At 31.2% G+C, this 16,365-nt stretch overlaps 2 protein-coding genes across 4 annotated transcripts; both read left to right on the top strand.

The window, feature by feature from the left end:
• The first annotated feature begins 3,191 nt into the window (after positions 1-3,191).
• On the top strand, positions 3,192-8,920 carry LOC123909104 (abietadienol/abietadienal oxidase-like). Of its 2 annotated transcripts, XM_045959879.1 has the most exons (10): positions 3,192-3,318; positions 4,118-4,344; positions 4,884-5,208; positions 5,299-5,448; positions 5,928-6,170; positions 6,617-6,700; positions 6,865-6,943; positions 7,483-7,607; positions 7,696-7,823; positions 8,472-8,755. In XM_045959879.1, exons 2-10 carry the CDS (start codon positions 4,121-4,123, stop codon positions 8,578-8,580), a joined length of 1,467 nt encoding a protein of 488 aa, XP_045815835.1. In that variant the 5' UTR covers positions 3,192-3,318; positions 4,118-4,120; the 3' UTR covers positions 8,581-8,755. The 2 variants fall into 2 exon arrangements, with proteins under 2 accessions (XP_045815835.1, XP_045815836.1); XM_045959880.1 differs by lacking the exon at positions 3,192-3,318 and having other exon boundaries at positions 4,082-4,344; positions 7,486-7,607; positions 8,472-8,920.
• A 1,578-nt stretch (positions 8,921-10,498) lies between these two features.
• LOC123909476 lies at positions 10,499-14,678 on the top strand. 2 transcript variants are annotated; one of them, XM_045960317.1, is made up of 6 exons: positions 10,499-10,681; positions 10,810-10,880; positions 12,194-12,242; positions 12,373-12,479; positions 13,824-13,906; positions 14,013-14,678. In XM_045960317.1, exons 1-6 carry the CDS (start codon positions 10,633-10,635, stop codon positions 14,287-14,289), a joined length of 636 nt encoding a protein of 211 aa, XP_045816273.1. In that variant the 5' UTR covers positions 10,499-10,632; the 3' UTR covers positions 14,290-14,678. The 2 variants fall into 2 exon arrangements, with proteins under 2 accessions (XP_045816273.1, XP_045816274.1); XM_045960318.1 differs by having other exon boundaries at positions 10,615-10,681; positions 12,155-12,242.
• The last annotated feature ends 1,687 nt before the right edge of the window (positions 14,679-16,365 follow it).

Below are 16,365 nucleotides of genomic sequence, written 5' to 3'. Positions count from 1 at the left end.
TATGCATGGTGTTTTTTTTAATGCAATAATAATAGCATTGATTTTTTTTTTTAATAACAATAAATATATGATATTCCAAGATCAGGTATAAATGTTTATGATGAAATTCTTGCATAGATATCCAGATAGTTGAGTTGAATGAGCTTGTGAAAAGGCTTCATTTTGTTTATTGCAATGTCATGAAGGGACCCGGATTCCATGCAGTCGTTTTTTGGTGCAGTTGTACTATTTGTAGCCGTCCGATCAAGATCGGACGGTCATGATTTAAAAACTGTATTAATTGACTGCATTTGTTTAAACCGTCCGACCGTGATCGAACGGTTTTAAAGCGACTGCACCTAATCCATTTCCCCGAAGGAAAGCTTGTCTCTGATGTGAAATGATGATGCAATGAATGATGTATGGTTGTTATTAATTTAATTTCAAGTAAATGTTATTTAATTTACTAAAGGTAAAGTTGACTAGAGTTTTATTTTTTCATGGCTCTATGGCACCTAGGTTTCAAGATAATCTGTTAAGACAAAATTGTAAATGTGATGATACCTGAATGTGTGGGAATGAGGTTTATACTTTATACTTTATATTGTTGTGTCCAAATGTATATTGAATTGTGTATTTGCTTAGATCACGTAGCAAACAATTAAACAAAGATGTATGGCTTGTTACAATATGCATCACTGATTACATCAAGTTGATGAACCATTTGCACAGCAAGGTAGTATAAAATTCAAAATGACAGATCTTGATTGATTTTTTTGCAAGATAACTAGAACACACGTATTTGGTTTATTTTAATTAACTCTAAGATGCTTATTTTATAAAATTAATAATATGATGTCTTTTGCATACAAGAAACCTACTAATCCTCAACTATATTTTTCTTAAGTAGAAGCGATGTCAATTTAATATCTGATTATCGTATCTCAGTTTATTTGATTAAGCAGCTTTTCATGTGTTCTCACATAATATGCTTCTTCTAGATAAATTTTTTACAGTATTTTAAAACTAAGCTGTTTGTTTTGTCTACTCCTTCTGTTTAGTAGGATCTAAAATGATTTTGGTATATTCCATTTCTTAAAACATCTTAGCATTAGCACTTAGGGAATAATTGCGATTACATTGGTGATTAGCACGAGTGTGTGAGAAAGAATAAATCTAAGTTTTTTTTAATGATATATATTACTATTGTTATCACTTCATTCCTTATTACTACTCTGTACAATATTTCTAAACGGTATTGTTAGCATTATTAGAATTGAGAGTTAAGCTTAATTTAACTCTATAAAATCGGTTTATAAAATTGAGGATTGTTTTCATTTACAAACATATATTATGATAAAAGTGCGGGATCCGACTATTTTTATTTTTTTTGACAAACGACTATCATTCTTTTATAACTGTGTTTATTATCTTTTTAACGCAGCTATCCTCATATCTCTTATTCACTAAATATGACTATTATCATTTCCTATGTTTAAGGTAGAATAGATCTAGGTAGTTAATAACCGCATGCAGCGCCACCATTGTCAGGGTGGCAGCTGGCGGCCACGGTGAAATAAATTGCATTTAAATGTCAAAATTTCTATTTTGCTATGCAATTGTGACTGTAGTGAAAGGTTGTGGTAGCGGTTGACAATACTCTCTCCTTTTCTAATTATAAGTAAAAGTAGGTTAACGAAAATTGATGTAATTTTAATTATAATTAGGATTATATAGTCTTGTCAGATATAATAGGACAAATACACATAGATATAATACTACTATAACCACCAGTTTTTTTTTTTTTTTTTGATTCACTACTAACCACCAGTTAGATAGCACAATTAGTCAATTACACATAGATACTAATAAAGTGGATAATGGTTATTTTTCAAGATTCAAATGGAAAATACAGTAATGTTTAAGTTTCTTGGGGGCAATTTATAAACGAAAAATTTAAATTGGAGTTAAATATATGTAGTGTAAAAGAACCAAAAGATTATTTTATTTGGTCATGAAGCAAACTACACTGATATGGTGACATGAGTGACATTGTTTGCTTGGCTGGTTGTTGCTGGCACCTAATTTATAATAAATCAAATCATCCACTAAGCCTTCAATATTCGTATGGAGCTATGCTTAAAATAATTTACTGCATTACTTTAGGGTACTGATTCCAGGAAATAGGCCTTAAAATTGGGGTTCAAAGCTTGTTTACTTTTGACTTTGTCCATTTAGTGGCTCCATGATAGCATAACTCCTAGTTTCTATTAGACCCATTATTTGTGACCTAACAATGAAACAGAATGTTTTTCCTCCTGAAATGAATTCTGTTTTTCACTTCATAAAAGTTAAATAACACATTATAAAAATAAAAATATATATATTATTTGAATATCAAAATACAGATATTGTATATATGATTGTACTTCTCTCCACTGGTTTTATTTACATAGGAAAAATACACTACTGAATAAAAGGCACCACAGTTTATAGTTATGTGTTCTAATCCTCTAAGCTATAAGCCCCACTCTGTCTCGATTAGATTAGACTTGTTCTCAGGAATACCTTACACGAAACCTTTCTTCTTCGTGGTAACAAAAAAGAAATCTAAAAAAAACTTGACAAAAAAAAAAATACATTAATTTTTAGAATATCATTTCATTGTGACTTGATTTATTGAACAAAATTTATAGTATTTATATTTTTGACACAAAATATAGTATTAATTCACCATATTGTAATTTCTTGCCAATCTTAATTTAATAATGTATATATTATATGTTTGTTACCTTCATCTTCATTGATGTTTATCAATCATGTCTCCTCTAGATGACTAGGATCACCTATAGGTCTTTCCTACTCAAATGATGAAATAGTCACATTAGAATATGCTTGAAGAATTTTCTCAAATATGAAACTTTTTATATTACAAAAAAATGTGTGTCCATCACTCTAATAAGACAAGTTGTTCAATTCATTGCCACATAACTCTATAGCGTAAAATGGACAAGTCAAACTCTAGCTAACTTTTCCTTATAACAACCTTTATAGTTTATACTACTTGATGATTATACACACACCTTATTTTATGCTCAAGAATTTGAACTTATAAAATATTAAAATGCACACCAAAAAAGTGCTATTTTGGACCAATTTAAGACACCCTTTTCCTTATATATTCAGATTATTACAACATAATCAATAGACAAAAAATGTCTCCCCTCTCTTAATTTTCTTTCTATACCTTTCTTCAAATCAAGCTATAAGCTTCTAAGGAATATATACACAAAGTTCTTAATTTTTCTAAACTATTAGCTTCATCAGCAGAACCATAAGGTGACTAGACACCTTTTGTTTGCTCTATTTTCATTAAGTACTATTTTTTATGGTAGTGTCTCACACATCATTAAGATTCATAGTATCTATCATTTAGTTGTTAGGATTTGAGATTTTTGTTTGAGATTATGAAAAAGTCAGCAAATCTTATATATAGTTGAAATTGTTCTAGTAGTATTATGACTTAAGATTAGCCATATGTGATTATCTTTAGATTGCATACATTAAACCAAAAAAATGGATTCATATTTTTATTTGGTGTTAAACCCTCAAGTTCTTAGGAACCCAGTAATCCAGAGTTCGGCCGCGGGATAAGTAAAGTCTGGCCAAGAATTGTTCCCATCAGGAATTGAACTTGGGTTCTCCTGAACAATTCATCTTAGGGGAGTGCTCATTAACCACTTGAGGCTAATGTCTTGATTAAATTGGATTCATAATTAATTAAATCTGTTAGCTTGTGAAATTTTTCCAACATTTTTTTAAAATTTAATTGTTCTTGTATTTTTATGTGTTCAAACTTTTTTTTTATAAAAAGAAATAGATTCTGAGAATGATTTATTCATGTAAAATACCAAGTTAACATGGCCCTACTAGATCTTCATAAGGTCAACTAAGCATGTTCACCAGTTACATGTAAATTCCTTTTCTTTTCTTTTATTTATTTTTTTGTTTATAATAATAAGTTCACACTTATATTGAAAAAGTGATTGCCATGTTGTCTAGCTAACTATATATATATTGAATTTCTCATCAAGGTAGTGGTGTGATTAAATTTTTTTCTCTATTTTATTTCAAACAGAAAATGAGAGAAAATATATCAGAAACATGGTTAGTTATGAGCATTGTGATATTGGTCACTGCAATATTTGCAAAACTAATTCAAATCAAGCTAAGAAAAGAAGAGAAAAGCATTTGCAGATTACCACCTGGAAGAAGAGGTTGGCCTTTGATAGGTGACAGTATCAATTGGTACAATGCTGTTGCAAGTTCTCACCCTCCTCAGTTTGTTGAAGAAATGGTGCAAAGGTATTTATTACTATGTCACAACTTTGAAAAATGTAATATATTCTAGCAACATAATTTGAGTAAACTATCTAAGTTGAGTTTTGTAAGGTCTCAGGTTTGATTCCCCTGGTGTCCATTTTGGTGGGCTAGTCCATATTGACTAAAAAAAACTGGCTTTAAATGGGGGCCTCACAAGTGGGCGGTGGGATTGGTGCCCTCAGATTAGTCGTTCTTTGGGCCGGATAAGAGTTTTTTAAAAAAAACACTTATGCTAGGCCATAATTTGCAAATGCTCAAAATCCTATTACATGGCTTGTGAAAATCATTCTAACCAGTGTTTTTATATATCAGCTATAGAGGTGCTATGGTTCTATAGCTTATCGAAATTTGAACAAATCGAGTTATTCTATGATACGTTATTTAGTACAAAATATTGTCAAATAGTATCTTTATTGGAGCTATAACATTGTTGTGTATTGGAATTTGAACAAACTACTATTTTCTGCTATCTGCAATCGTCAAACACTGATTCTAACATGTAAAACTTTCATTTGGCATAGATATGGTAAGATATTTTCTTGCAGCCTATTTGGAAAATGGGCAGTGGTATCATCAGATCCGAGTTTCAACCGTTTTGTAATGCAAAATGAAGGCAAATTGTTCATGTCAAGTTATCCAAAATCTTTTAGAGATTTGGTTGGTAAAAACGGTGTGATCACAGTTCAAGGAGAACAACAACGGAAACTACATGGAATTGCGTCCAATATGATGCGCTTAGATAAGCTTAAGTTCCATTTCATGAACGATATACAAAATGTCATGATCCAAACTTTGAGCAATTTTAAGAACAACCAAGTCATTCTTCTGCAAGATGTTTGTAGAAAGGTAAAATCTCATTTACTTTCTAGCAACATTTTCAAGTGTATGATGTGTTTGTGTATGAATTAACAGTAATGTGTGCATGATTTAATGCAGGTAGCTATAAATTTAATGGTTAATCAACTATTAGGGGTTTCAAGTGAGTCTCAAGTCAATGAAATGGCTCAGTTGTTTTCGGATTTTGTTGATGGTTGTCTATCCATTCCAATCAACATCCCTGGCTCTTCATACCACACTGCTATGAAGGTACCGCGAGTAAACTATAAGAGGTCATTATTGTTTAGCCATGATCAACATTTGAGTCTTTGAAATCATAAGGGCCGGTCGGTCAATATCATCCCTCAAATTTACGAAATAGAAAATTATTCCCTTAAATTGAACAATGATAGTCAATCTAGTCCTTTTTCAAATTTCCTACCACAATTTTAAAGGTATGTTTGTCGTGAATCAACAAAAGACTATTCAAGTTGATATGTAAGTCTTTCATTGGTATCGATGGATGTTTACTAAAAATATATCTTGACAGAGAGACTAAATTGATTGACGTTCTTTAATTTAAGGGACAAATTTGCTATTTTGTAAATTTGATGGACTAAATTGCTCGATCGTTACAATTTCGAGGGCGGCCAAAATGTTAAGTCATTAATCTTATAATAATGAAAATACATTTGCAAAGTGTAATTTTAGATTAACCAAATATTGAAGTGAAATTCTTTGGATATCAGGCAAGGGAGAAAATCATAAGCAAGATAAACAATATCATAGAGGTACATAGAAAAAATGGTGCTCCTACAGAAGGTAATAATGGTGTACTTGGAAGACTAATAGAGGAAGATTGTTTGCCAGATGAAGCTGTTGCAGACTTTATCATTAATCTGCTTTTTGCTGGCAATGAAACAACAACAAAAACAATGCTTTTTGCAGCCTATTTCCTTACTCAATGTCCTAAAGCCATGATGCAACTTCTGGTATGCAAAATATAGCCAACTATTATTGAATTTCTTTTTCCCCTTATTTAGATCATGTTTGGATAAACAACTTAATTGAGGTATTTATTTAGGCCCTGTTTGCATACGTGCTTATGTATAAGTCATTTTTATAACAAAAGATAGAATAAAGTCAAATTGTTGTCATACAAGCTATAAGTTGTTTTCATAAGCTATCATGGAGAACTTATAAAAATAAGCTGAAAATAGCTTATGGACACGTTGTCATAAGTTGTTTCTATAAGCTCTCCCAAACAATCTTACAAGTTTGTATGCCAATAGATAAGCTCAAATAATTCAATTCAAACGGTCCGTTTTATTTGGTGCATAACACCACACCATTTTAGTTTAGATTTCTAGAGATTGACATTAAGAAATTGAATTAAACACAGTTTTTATTAATTACTGTAATTAATTATCTTGGACAGGATGAACATGATTCTCTAAGGACTAATTCTGGAGAAGAAATTCTTACATGGCAGGACTATAAAGCAATGCCATTTACTCAATGTGTAAGTGATTAACACTTGACTATTTTTCATAATATATTGTTCTTGAACTCAATTTTGATGAAATAATTCCTCTCATTCTTGAAAGATACTAATTACATTTGTAGTTGACATATTCAGTAGAGACCAGTGTTTTAAAGTTTCATTTTGTTTCCACTGATTAACAGGTTATTGATGAAACACTTAGACTTGGTGGCATTGCAATTTGGTTAATGAGAGAAGCAAAACAAGACATTCAATACCAAGGTACATAATTTGGAGAGTAGTTGACATTCAATATATACCTATGAATCACGGACATATATATCAGACACGATATAAATATCAGACACGACATAGACAAATAATTTGAGAAAATTACAGAATTCAATGGAATCTGTTATGAAAAATAGCAATGTGTGTCTGACATCGAGACACGCCTGATCTAAGGAGTGTTTATGCTTCACAGATCAGTATCCACTAATATAAATTGACATAATATGTTGACACATCATTATCAATAATGACATTAAGTTGGTAATGTTGGAAATGCATTTTTAAGAAAGTGAATAATGTTAGATATACATTTGGTAAATAATAATATTTTGACCGAGAGACGAACTAGATTAACATTTTACAATTCTAAGGGTCATTTTGAAATATTGATAATGTAGAAGATTAAGTTGATACGTCGCTACAATTACTGGGACCAAATTCGATATTTACAAACTATTATAGAAACTATGATATACATACATGTAAAAGCTTTATAATAGGCTATTGACAATAGCTTATCTGTTTTTTAGCAGATTTTGTTATTCCAAAAGGATGCTTTGTGGTTCCATTTCTTTCAGCAGTTCATTTAGATGAGAAAATATTCAATGGAGCTAAAAACTTCAATCCTTGGAGATGGATGGAACCTCAAAATGAAGTTAATACATTACACATACCATTTTGGTGAATACTTTATATAATTTTATACTTTAATTTCTTTCTAACTTGTTATTTTCTTAATGAAGGAAAAGAGAAATTGGAGAACAAGTCCATTTTATGCACCCTTTGGAGGAGGTGCTAGATTTTGTCCAGGAGCTGAATTGGCTCGTCTTCAAATTGCTCTTTTTCTTCATTACTTTGTAACAAATTATAGGTAATGCCTCTTCCTCTCTTGTGCATAGTAGCCACGTTTTCATCTCTTATTTTGACACAAAATTGGACAACAACTTTGATAGTTAAAGCAGTTTAAATACATGCATAATTACATTTAGATGATGGTTAAATGAATCTAGGGTAAAATAGTGTTTACCCTCTACAATGTTTAGCGAATTTCGGTTTACCTTATGTAATATTTTTTTCCATTACCCTCTATAATGTCAAGATTTCATCATTTTAGCCCCTCATTGAATATGCTAACTTAATTTTGAACACCTAAAAAACCTGGTTAATGACATTCAAAATTGTTCGATAGATGGTCAATATGTTGTGACACATTGCCGACCTAATCATTTTCAATAGTAAGTGAGGCCTAAAACAAATTTTACTATACGAGGTCTTTTTGGTAGGTACATGAAAAATTTAGTAGGGGGACCAAAAGTGCATTTAAGCCAATATAATATTTGTTGGAGGCCTATACCGAAGAATTTAGTAGCTCTACCTTTGGACCGACCGTCTTCATTAACCATCAATTGAACATAATTAACCATATATATATTTAATGACATTAATCATCTAAATTTGTATATCAAAAAATATGATTTCTCTTTTCTATTAACTAATGTGTTTGAATGATATACAACAGATGGACACAAATGAAGGAAGATAGAATGTCCTTTTTTCCCTCAGCTCGGTTAGTGAATGGCTTTGAAATTTGTCTAACAAGAAGAAATGATTATAATCAAAGAAACTGAAACATGTCACAAATGTTCATCTCAACTATTTTTTCATTCACTGTTTTCTCTGGCTACATGTTTTTGCTGAGTACTCTCTCTCAGTTGTTGTCACAACAATGATGTGTTTCAGAGTTTATATTATGTTGCAAGTATAAATATGTATAGAATTTTTTTATACTATACTATAATAACATCTTCATTACTCATATATATATATAAATATAAGGGTTGTATTATTGTAGTATAGTATAGTAAGTACATCAGTTAAGTCTTAAGGTTTTTTTTTTTTTTGTTTATTCAGTTTTTTCCTTGGCAATCCAATGTTAATTATTTTTGTGTAAAAATAATTTAATTTTTCTGGAGCTTTTCTCTCCTTTTATATTATAGATTCAATATTATCAATAACAGCATTTTTTTCAAAAGGAATTATTCGGAACAACTAGTTTTAGAGGCCCGTGCAATGTTCATTGACTTTGTTTCAATATTTAAGTTCGTCATAAGATATATTTTTTTTACTCATAAGATAGAAAATTTATTTAATATAAAATATAAGTGAAAGTATTGTGATTTTTCTCGTAAAATTTGTTAAATCAATAAATTTGTTTTATTGAAGTTATTGATCTGTGTATATTTTTAAATAAATTATAATTATTTAAATTTTTATTTAGACGATATTAAAAAATTTATAAATTTAACTTATTGATTTGTAATAAAGATATGTCAAGTGTATGATTTTCTAATATATCATAATTATCACTTAAATATTTATCCAGACAAATACTTATCCAATTTTTATATGTATCAAGAATAAATATTTGATTTTTTATTGATATTTAAGTTTGATATTATACTAAAGTAGAAATTTATTTAGAATAAAGTATTTTAAAATATGTTAGTGTATAAAATATTTTAAAAATATAGTTGAAATTATTGTGGAATTTCATCTAAAAAATTTTAAATGAATAATTTTTTTTTTATTAAAGCTATTGTCCAGTATATATTTTTAAATAAATTATAATTGATATATTCTAATTATTCTAATTTTTATGTTATTGTTTTATAAAAACTAATTATATGCTATTAATATTTTCATTAAGTTAATTTCAATAAATTGAAACATTTGTCCGGTGTAGAATTTTTGATAATTTTATAATAAATTTATAATTATCAATGATAAATATTTATCTAAACTACTTTTACATATATCAATAACAAACAAGGATGGATCCAGAAAATTATCTAACGGGATCCAAAATATATGCTAAAGAACAAAAGCAAATGGTTCTTAAATATGACTAGGGTTGGGAATAGGTCGGGCGGCCTACAGGCACCTTCGGCCTGGCCTGTGTAAGTCTGGTATGGCCTGACCTGTTTATTAAAAATGTCAGGCTTAGACTTTGAAAAAAGTTTGTTTACATAAATAAGTCAGGTTCATGCTTCTAAAAAAGTCTACAAAGTTTGATAGGGCAGCCTGTTTATATTTAATTATTATTTATATAATCTTTTTTTTGTCAAAGAAAAAATATATTATTATTTAATCATATTTATTATTTTATTAACTTTTAATTATTGTGTTAATCATTTTATTAGGTTTTTCTTAACGTTGAAGAAATTATAAAAATTTAAATGTGAAATAGGCTTTTATGGTTTGTTTAGCCTATTTAAAAAGACTATATAGAGACTTTTATGTAACACAGACTTTTAAATAGGCTACAAGGTCAGGCCAAACTTTAAAAAGGCTCAGATTATGCCAAAATAAATAACATTTGATAGGCTGTAGCCAGACTCATGCTTCGAACTAGAAATATGGAGAAACGTGGAATTCGGGCGAATTGTTCTTGTAAAAAAAAAAGAAAAAAATTATAAGGATGTTATTTAGACAAAAAATAAAATAAAATGATTTAACCCAATTAACAATAATGTTCTAGACTTCTAGAAGCGTCTATCTTTCCCCTTTCAGTGTTTCTCACACAGAATAACGATTCATCTTCTCACAAATCCAGAAATTCAATCTCTCTCTCTCTCTCTATCTTCTTATCAAACAAAAATCTGCACAAATTGTAGTTGATTATGGCAGGAAGAGAAGTTCGAGAATACACCAATCTCACCGACCCCAAAGGTATAATAATAATTCTTCAATTTTTTTTAAGAAAATTTCAATTTTTTTTTAATGTTTATACGATCTCTATTTTCAAAAGATTTGATTTTTCATGGATTTTAATCACTGGGTATGTGTTAATTTTACAGATAAGAAATTGGGTAAAGGAAAAGATAAGATTGATGATGAAGACGTTACTTTCCAACGCATGGTTGCAAAGGTTAGCGCATTGATTCACTCTCTGTTCTTTTTCTTTAGTGGTGGAAATCTTCATAGTTACATCGTTATTGTTCTTGTTTTTATTCTTTTAATTTTTCTCATAGTTTGGTATTTATTTTATGCATAGTTGATTTATAGAATATATCATTGGTACCATATGCTAAGGGATTAGTCTTTCACCTAATGAGTGAGGAGATATTAGTTTTGTCAATTGTTGATAGTGGAAAATAGCAGTTTGTTCAAATTTCGCTACAACTGACAATACTTTGTGCTAAATAGGGCCTCGGTTCGATCCCTGGCTTGAGCATGCAGCAGTGTTAAAAACTCTTAGGGAGAGCTTGCCACCCATTTGGGTCCCACAAGGCTCGAGGGAATAATCTCTGCAGTTGCACACAGATGATTCCCAGTTAACGCAAAAAAAAAAAATAGTGTATCTCAGAACAATAACGATTTCTTCAAATTCCGCTCCGATATAGTGTCGCTATAGTATGGCTCCTTGGAGATATTATGGGAAAAGAAGAAGAAAAATTAGTTTTTGGGATATTATGAGGGCTGTCCTTTGATTGTCCAATGTTGTTTAATTGTTGCATCAACGATGAGATAGCAGGTTTAGAATAAGCTTTGTAGTTTTTAGGGTAGCTCCTTGAATCCCCATGCATGCTAAGAATGTACCAAATTGGAGCTTTATTTATCCTTGTTAGTATTCTTATTGGGTTTTGTTTCCTGATGGTGCTTGGAAGAATTGTTTATTTGGGTTTATCTTATGACAGAAGCACTTGTGTAAGTGTCAGAGGAACTTAGAAAATTCCTTTATGATATGTCTATAAGTTGTTTTCAGTTTACTTTAGTAAGCCCTTCGAGCAGTTCATCGAAACCGTTAATTATGTAAAGCATACCTATCATCTTGACTTCGATTAACATCCATCTAAAGTTCTGTTTTTACTTCCGAAGCGGAACAAATGTTGAAAACTTAATTAACATTCCAAATGTAAGTAGCTCATTTATTTTTTTTGGTGGGCATGGTAAGTTTTTAGGGGGGACAAGAGTTTGTTAGGGATTGAACAACGAACCTACTTTTTAATACACCTTCAGCGTTCCAACTCATACCACTTGGCTACACCTTCAGATTATATATGTTCTCATATGATGAGTGTTTATTGAGTAACTGTTATGTTAAGTTATTTACCGAAATACTCCCTTTGACTATGTTGGTTTAAGCTTTCAAATAATCTTTCTGGCATTATGAGGGATTTTTCTGATAACGTGCCCTGACAGGGATCCTGGCTTCCTGTATTGGCTGGCTGATGCAAGCAGATGCAGGAAGTAGCTGGGGAGCGTGGAGGTTATCTTCATGGGCGGGGCGGTACCACACTTTTCCTCTAACTTTTGTGTGTTTCTGTGTTGTTTGTGTTCCCTCACCTCTTGCTTTTATCTGCTGCTTTTATATTATATATGTTAGTCTTGTGGTTCTGTTTTAAACTTTAAGTTTGCAGCCTTGGACAGTGATGATCTTCTATATCTCAAGGAGCAAATGGAAGCTGAGGAGGATGCAGAACGCCTCCTGCGTCGCACTGAAAAACGAGCTTTTGCTGCTTTTAAGATATCCTTTTGTGCTCATTTCTACAGATAACAACCCCGTGCTTCATTCTCCTTTATCTTGGAGTCTGGCATATTTTTATGGTCCTAATTCTATATATGTTCTCTACTGCAAGCAAAGTTCTTAATTTTGTTTTAATTGAAGTCATCTTACTTTCTTAAAACTGCTTGAAAACCTTGAATCATCATGTCCAAAACTGGATGTCCATTAGTCCTAGCTCAACTAGCAATGCCAATACTGCTAGGTTGGATGCCTTCACCCGGGTTTGAACCGGGACCTCGCAGCGTGCGAGTTTCAGTGGTATTTGCTACTTCGTCTATAGACCCAAAAAAGTTGTTAAATACAGAAAAACAATAAACAAATCATACTCTATTTAAAACTTTAACTCTTCTATAAAAAACAAATTTCTATCAATAAATTTAGGAGCAGTGGTTTAGCAGTATGTTGTTTAATGGTCAAGTTAAATCCCTTTAAGTTAGATCCCTTTACTAGGACATCTTTTAAATTTTCACATGCCAACAAAACGTGATAAATACAATGACTGAACACATGCTTAAACATGTCTGGTTTATGTTGTTTGGCCAGCATATACCCAGGTGACCAGTTTCAAGATCCTCGCTCCAATCAGCGGTTCTGGACTTGCCAATAGTCTGGTTTATAGTTAACCATACATTTCGATTACGCTATTCTGCTTGGTCTGGTTTTAGAAACTATGCTATGAATTTACTATTTTGAGACCATTGATGGTTCTATCCGGAAGTTTTACCTGTTAAAATTGCTACTTATCAAGAAATTAAGAGTGAATAGCTTTTCCGATAGCAGACAAATCTTAAATAGGAACTGGAATCACTGAAATGCATATTTTGCACCACATGATTGTAGTGCTGTTTTGTAATCTTAAAGTTGATGCCTTATGTTTAGAATAAGGTTGTCTGAATCCAACTTAAAGTTTATTTTTCTTATAAAATTCTTTCTGCTGGAAGTTGTGCATATATATTTATTTGTGTTAAATAATTTTTAGTTCCTATAAAATTATTATCTTTTAAGTTTTTTTTTTTTGGTTTACAATGAGTTGGGGATCGAACCCAGGGCCTATAACGTATTACCCAAACCCCTCACCACTATTAGCTTTTAAGTTTAGTCCTACATAAGTTTTAGTAAATTTTAGTCCCTAATTTTATTTTTTACCAAAAATGAGTGCTTTTACTCTCTCCTTTTAGTCCCTATAAAAGCAAAATAATGAATAAAATTAAACAAAATTTATGTAGAGACTAAACTTTGAAATTTTGTGAGGAATTAAACATATTTAGTCCTATGTATTATTTTGTTTCCTTTACCAATGGATACAGAGCGGCAAGTTTAGCAGATTCTTCACCAGCATCAGTACCCTTACCGTTACGTGTTGAGCCAAAGCCAAAGAGTGGGATCAGGTTGATCTTCTTCTTTCAGTTCAACTTACACCTCCATGCATTTTTATCTTGTTACCTGGCTTCAGTGCTATTTATTCATCATAGTATCATTATTGTTGCAATGCAGGCAGCAAGATCTGTTGAAAAAAGTTGTTGAGATTAAACCAAAGCGACCAAGATCTGAAAGCAATAGGCCAACACATGCTCCTAGTGATGCTTCTATTACGAATCGTGAGTCTGATGGTGGTAATTTGAAAGGCAATGAGCAATCTTTGACTGGAACAAAGAAAATAGAGGAACACCCTACGTCAGGGTCGCATGAAGGAGATGCTAAGCCTAAGGTTGATAACTCTGCCGGCGGATTACTAGGCCTTGCATATGCTAGTTCAGACGACGATGAATGATTGATCGAAAATGTGATTTATGCTAGATCGCATATTTCAGTCATTGTCTTTGTAGTTTTAGTACAAAATGCTTGACTTATTTAGAGAAAGTAATGAAGGCTGTAAAAGAGAAGAAAATGAAGAATTAGAACATTACTATACAACTAGATATAACTTATAAGATATAATTTTGTATGTGATCATTGAATCCCTAATATGCCAATTTTGTTTATTTTGCCATGTTTTTGAAGCATGTAGTTTGTAAATTGTCTTCTCTCTACAGCTCTTCTCAGGAGCCCCTAGCGGCATTATGTAGTTTGAAACCATTATCAGTGGTTGTAATGTAAATTTACTGGGTTTAACATAATAACCAGAAAAAACCTCGTCATCTTAGTATGTGTTTGGATGCATGTCCGTGTTTTATCAAAGCTACAAAGTTGGAGAATCGGATGAAAACATGCGCTCTCACGTTGTCGATGTGGTTATATTACTTATCTAACACCTTATATTTTGTTTCCCAATATTATGGTGTTGGTTTAGTCACCAATTTGTAAGGTTATAATGTAATGTTTTTGGAACATGTTATAGCATATAGATAACAAATGGTATTTTAGCATAGTTTGTGTTGTGTTGTGTACAAGAGACAAATGATTGGTATAAAATGAATTTAAAAAGTGTATTTTTGCTTATAAAATGGAGTAGTAGTTTGTAAGTTGGTTCTGTTATGTTTAAACTAGGCAATAGTTAATATGCATAAGCCTTTTCTTATGTATGGTGCATAAGTCATTCACAGCCATCAGATGATTTTACACATGTAATAATCATAACTAAAGAATTTTATATTTTTGCTTGTTCAATTTTGGCCACATTTTACATGCGATTCGATCACCGATTTCGAAAATTAATACCGGACATATTCATAAAATTGAACGACGATCAAAACGGTATAAAGAACGTCGAGTTTCGTTGATTATTGAGGGAGAACGAACCGGGTCGACGAACCGGGTCGACGTGACCCGTTTCTGCAGAAAATGGTGAGGAAGATGATGAACAGTGATGCGCGTCCACGCCCACTCTCACTGGCGGCGCGTGGGGGCGCGTGCGGTGCCAAGGATACTCCAAATTTTTTTATTATTTTTACATAAAAATAGTAAATAATTTTCTGAGAATTTTGGGACCAGTTTGGTATTTTTCTGAGACCTGGAACTATTTTTAGTTAATTAAATGAGGTAAATATGTTTTTATAAATATAAGATATTAATAAAATTTTCCCAAAATTTTATTTAGGGTATTTTGAATTATTTGGAACGGTTGGGGATACCTCACTCTCTTCGGTTTTATATCGTCTTAAAAATTTAAATTTATTTCACAATTTTTATTAAGGGTTAAATATGTTTTTGGAGAACAACTCTTTGAAACCATTCCACAGCAAAAATGGTTTCATACCGTTATACACTGAAACCATTAGTCTAGTTAAATGTTTTCATGGCGTTATACACCGAAACCATTATTATAGTTAAATGGTTTTATATGAGCATTAGTGTCAAGATGTTATACACTGAAACCATTAGTCTTGTTAATTGGTTTCAAGATGTTATACATTGAAACCATTTGTCTAGTTAAATGGTTTGATACTGTTATACACTGAAACCATTATTATAGTTAAATGGTTTTATATGAGCATTAGTGCCAAGATGTTATACATTGAAACCATTAGTCCTTTTAATTGGTTTCAAGATGTTATACACTAAAACCATTTGTCTAGTTAAATGGTTTCATACTGTTATACACTGAAACCATTATTCTAGTTAAATGGTTTCATAGCGTTATACACTGAAACCATTAGTCTTGTTATTTGGTTTCAAGATGTTATACACTGAAACCATTAGTCTAGTTAAATGGTTTCATAGCGTTATACACTGAAACCATTATTTTAGTTAAATGGTTTCATATGGGCATTAGTGTCAAGATGTTATACATTGAAACCATTGTTATTAAGTAAAACATCACATAACCATTTTACAAAACCATGCTACATAAAGCAAAAAATCATATAAAGCAATTAGGGTTAGTTTAGTTGAAAAAAATTTGGATAGT

The sequence above is a fragment of the Trifolium pratense genome, linkage group LG2, assembly GCF_020283565.1.
Source record: "Trifolium pratense cultivar HEN17-A07 linkage group LG2, ARS_RC_1.1, whole genome shotgun sequence".
In the NCBI taxonomy this organism is placed as follows: Eukaryota; Viridiplantae; Streptophyta; class Magnoliopsida; order Fabales; family Fabaceae; genus Trifolium; species Trifolium pratense.
Note: the sequence above shows the minus strand (reverse complement) of the source record. Positions and strands in the feature narration are given on the sequence as shown.

Coding starts and splice junctions, on each gene's coding strand:
- LOC123909104 (XM_045959879.1), top strand. CDS start 4,121: ATGAGAGAAAATATATCAGAAACATGGTTAGTTATGAGCATTGTGATA. Junction 5,209..5,298: donor TGCAAGATGTTTGTAGAAAG/GTAAAATCTCAT, acceptor GATTTAATGCAG/GTAGCTATAAATTTAATGGT. Junction 6,171..6,616: donor AAGCCATGATGCAACTTCTG/GTATGCAAAATA, acceptor TATCTTGGACAG/GATGAACATGATTCTCTAAG.
- LOC123909476 (XM_045960317.1), top strand. CDS start 10,633: ATGGCAGGAAGAGAAGTTCGAGAATACACCAATCTCACCGACCCCAAA. Junction 10,682..10,809: donor CAATCTCACCGACCCCAAAG/GTATAATAATAA, acceptor TTAATTTTACAG/ATAAGAAATTGGGTAAAGGA. Junction 10,881..12,193: donor TCCAACGCATGGTTGCAAAG/GTTAGCGCATTG, acceptor TGATGCAAGCAG/ATGCAGGAAGTAGCTGGGGA.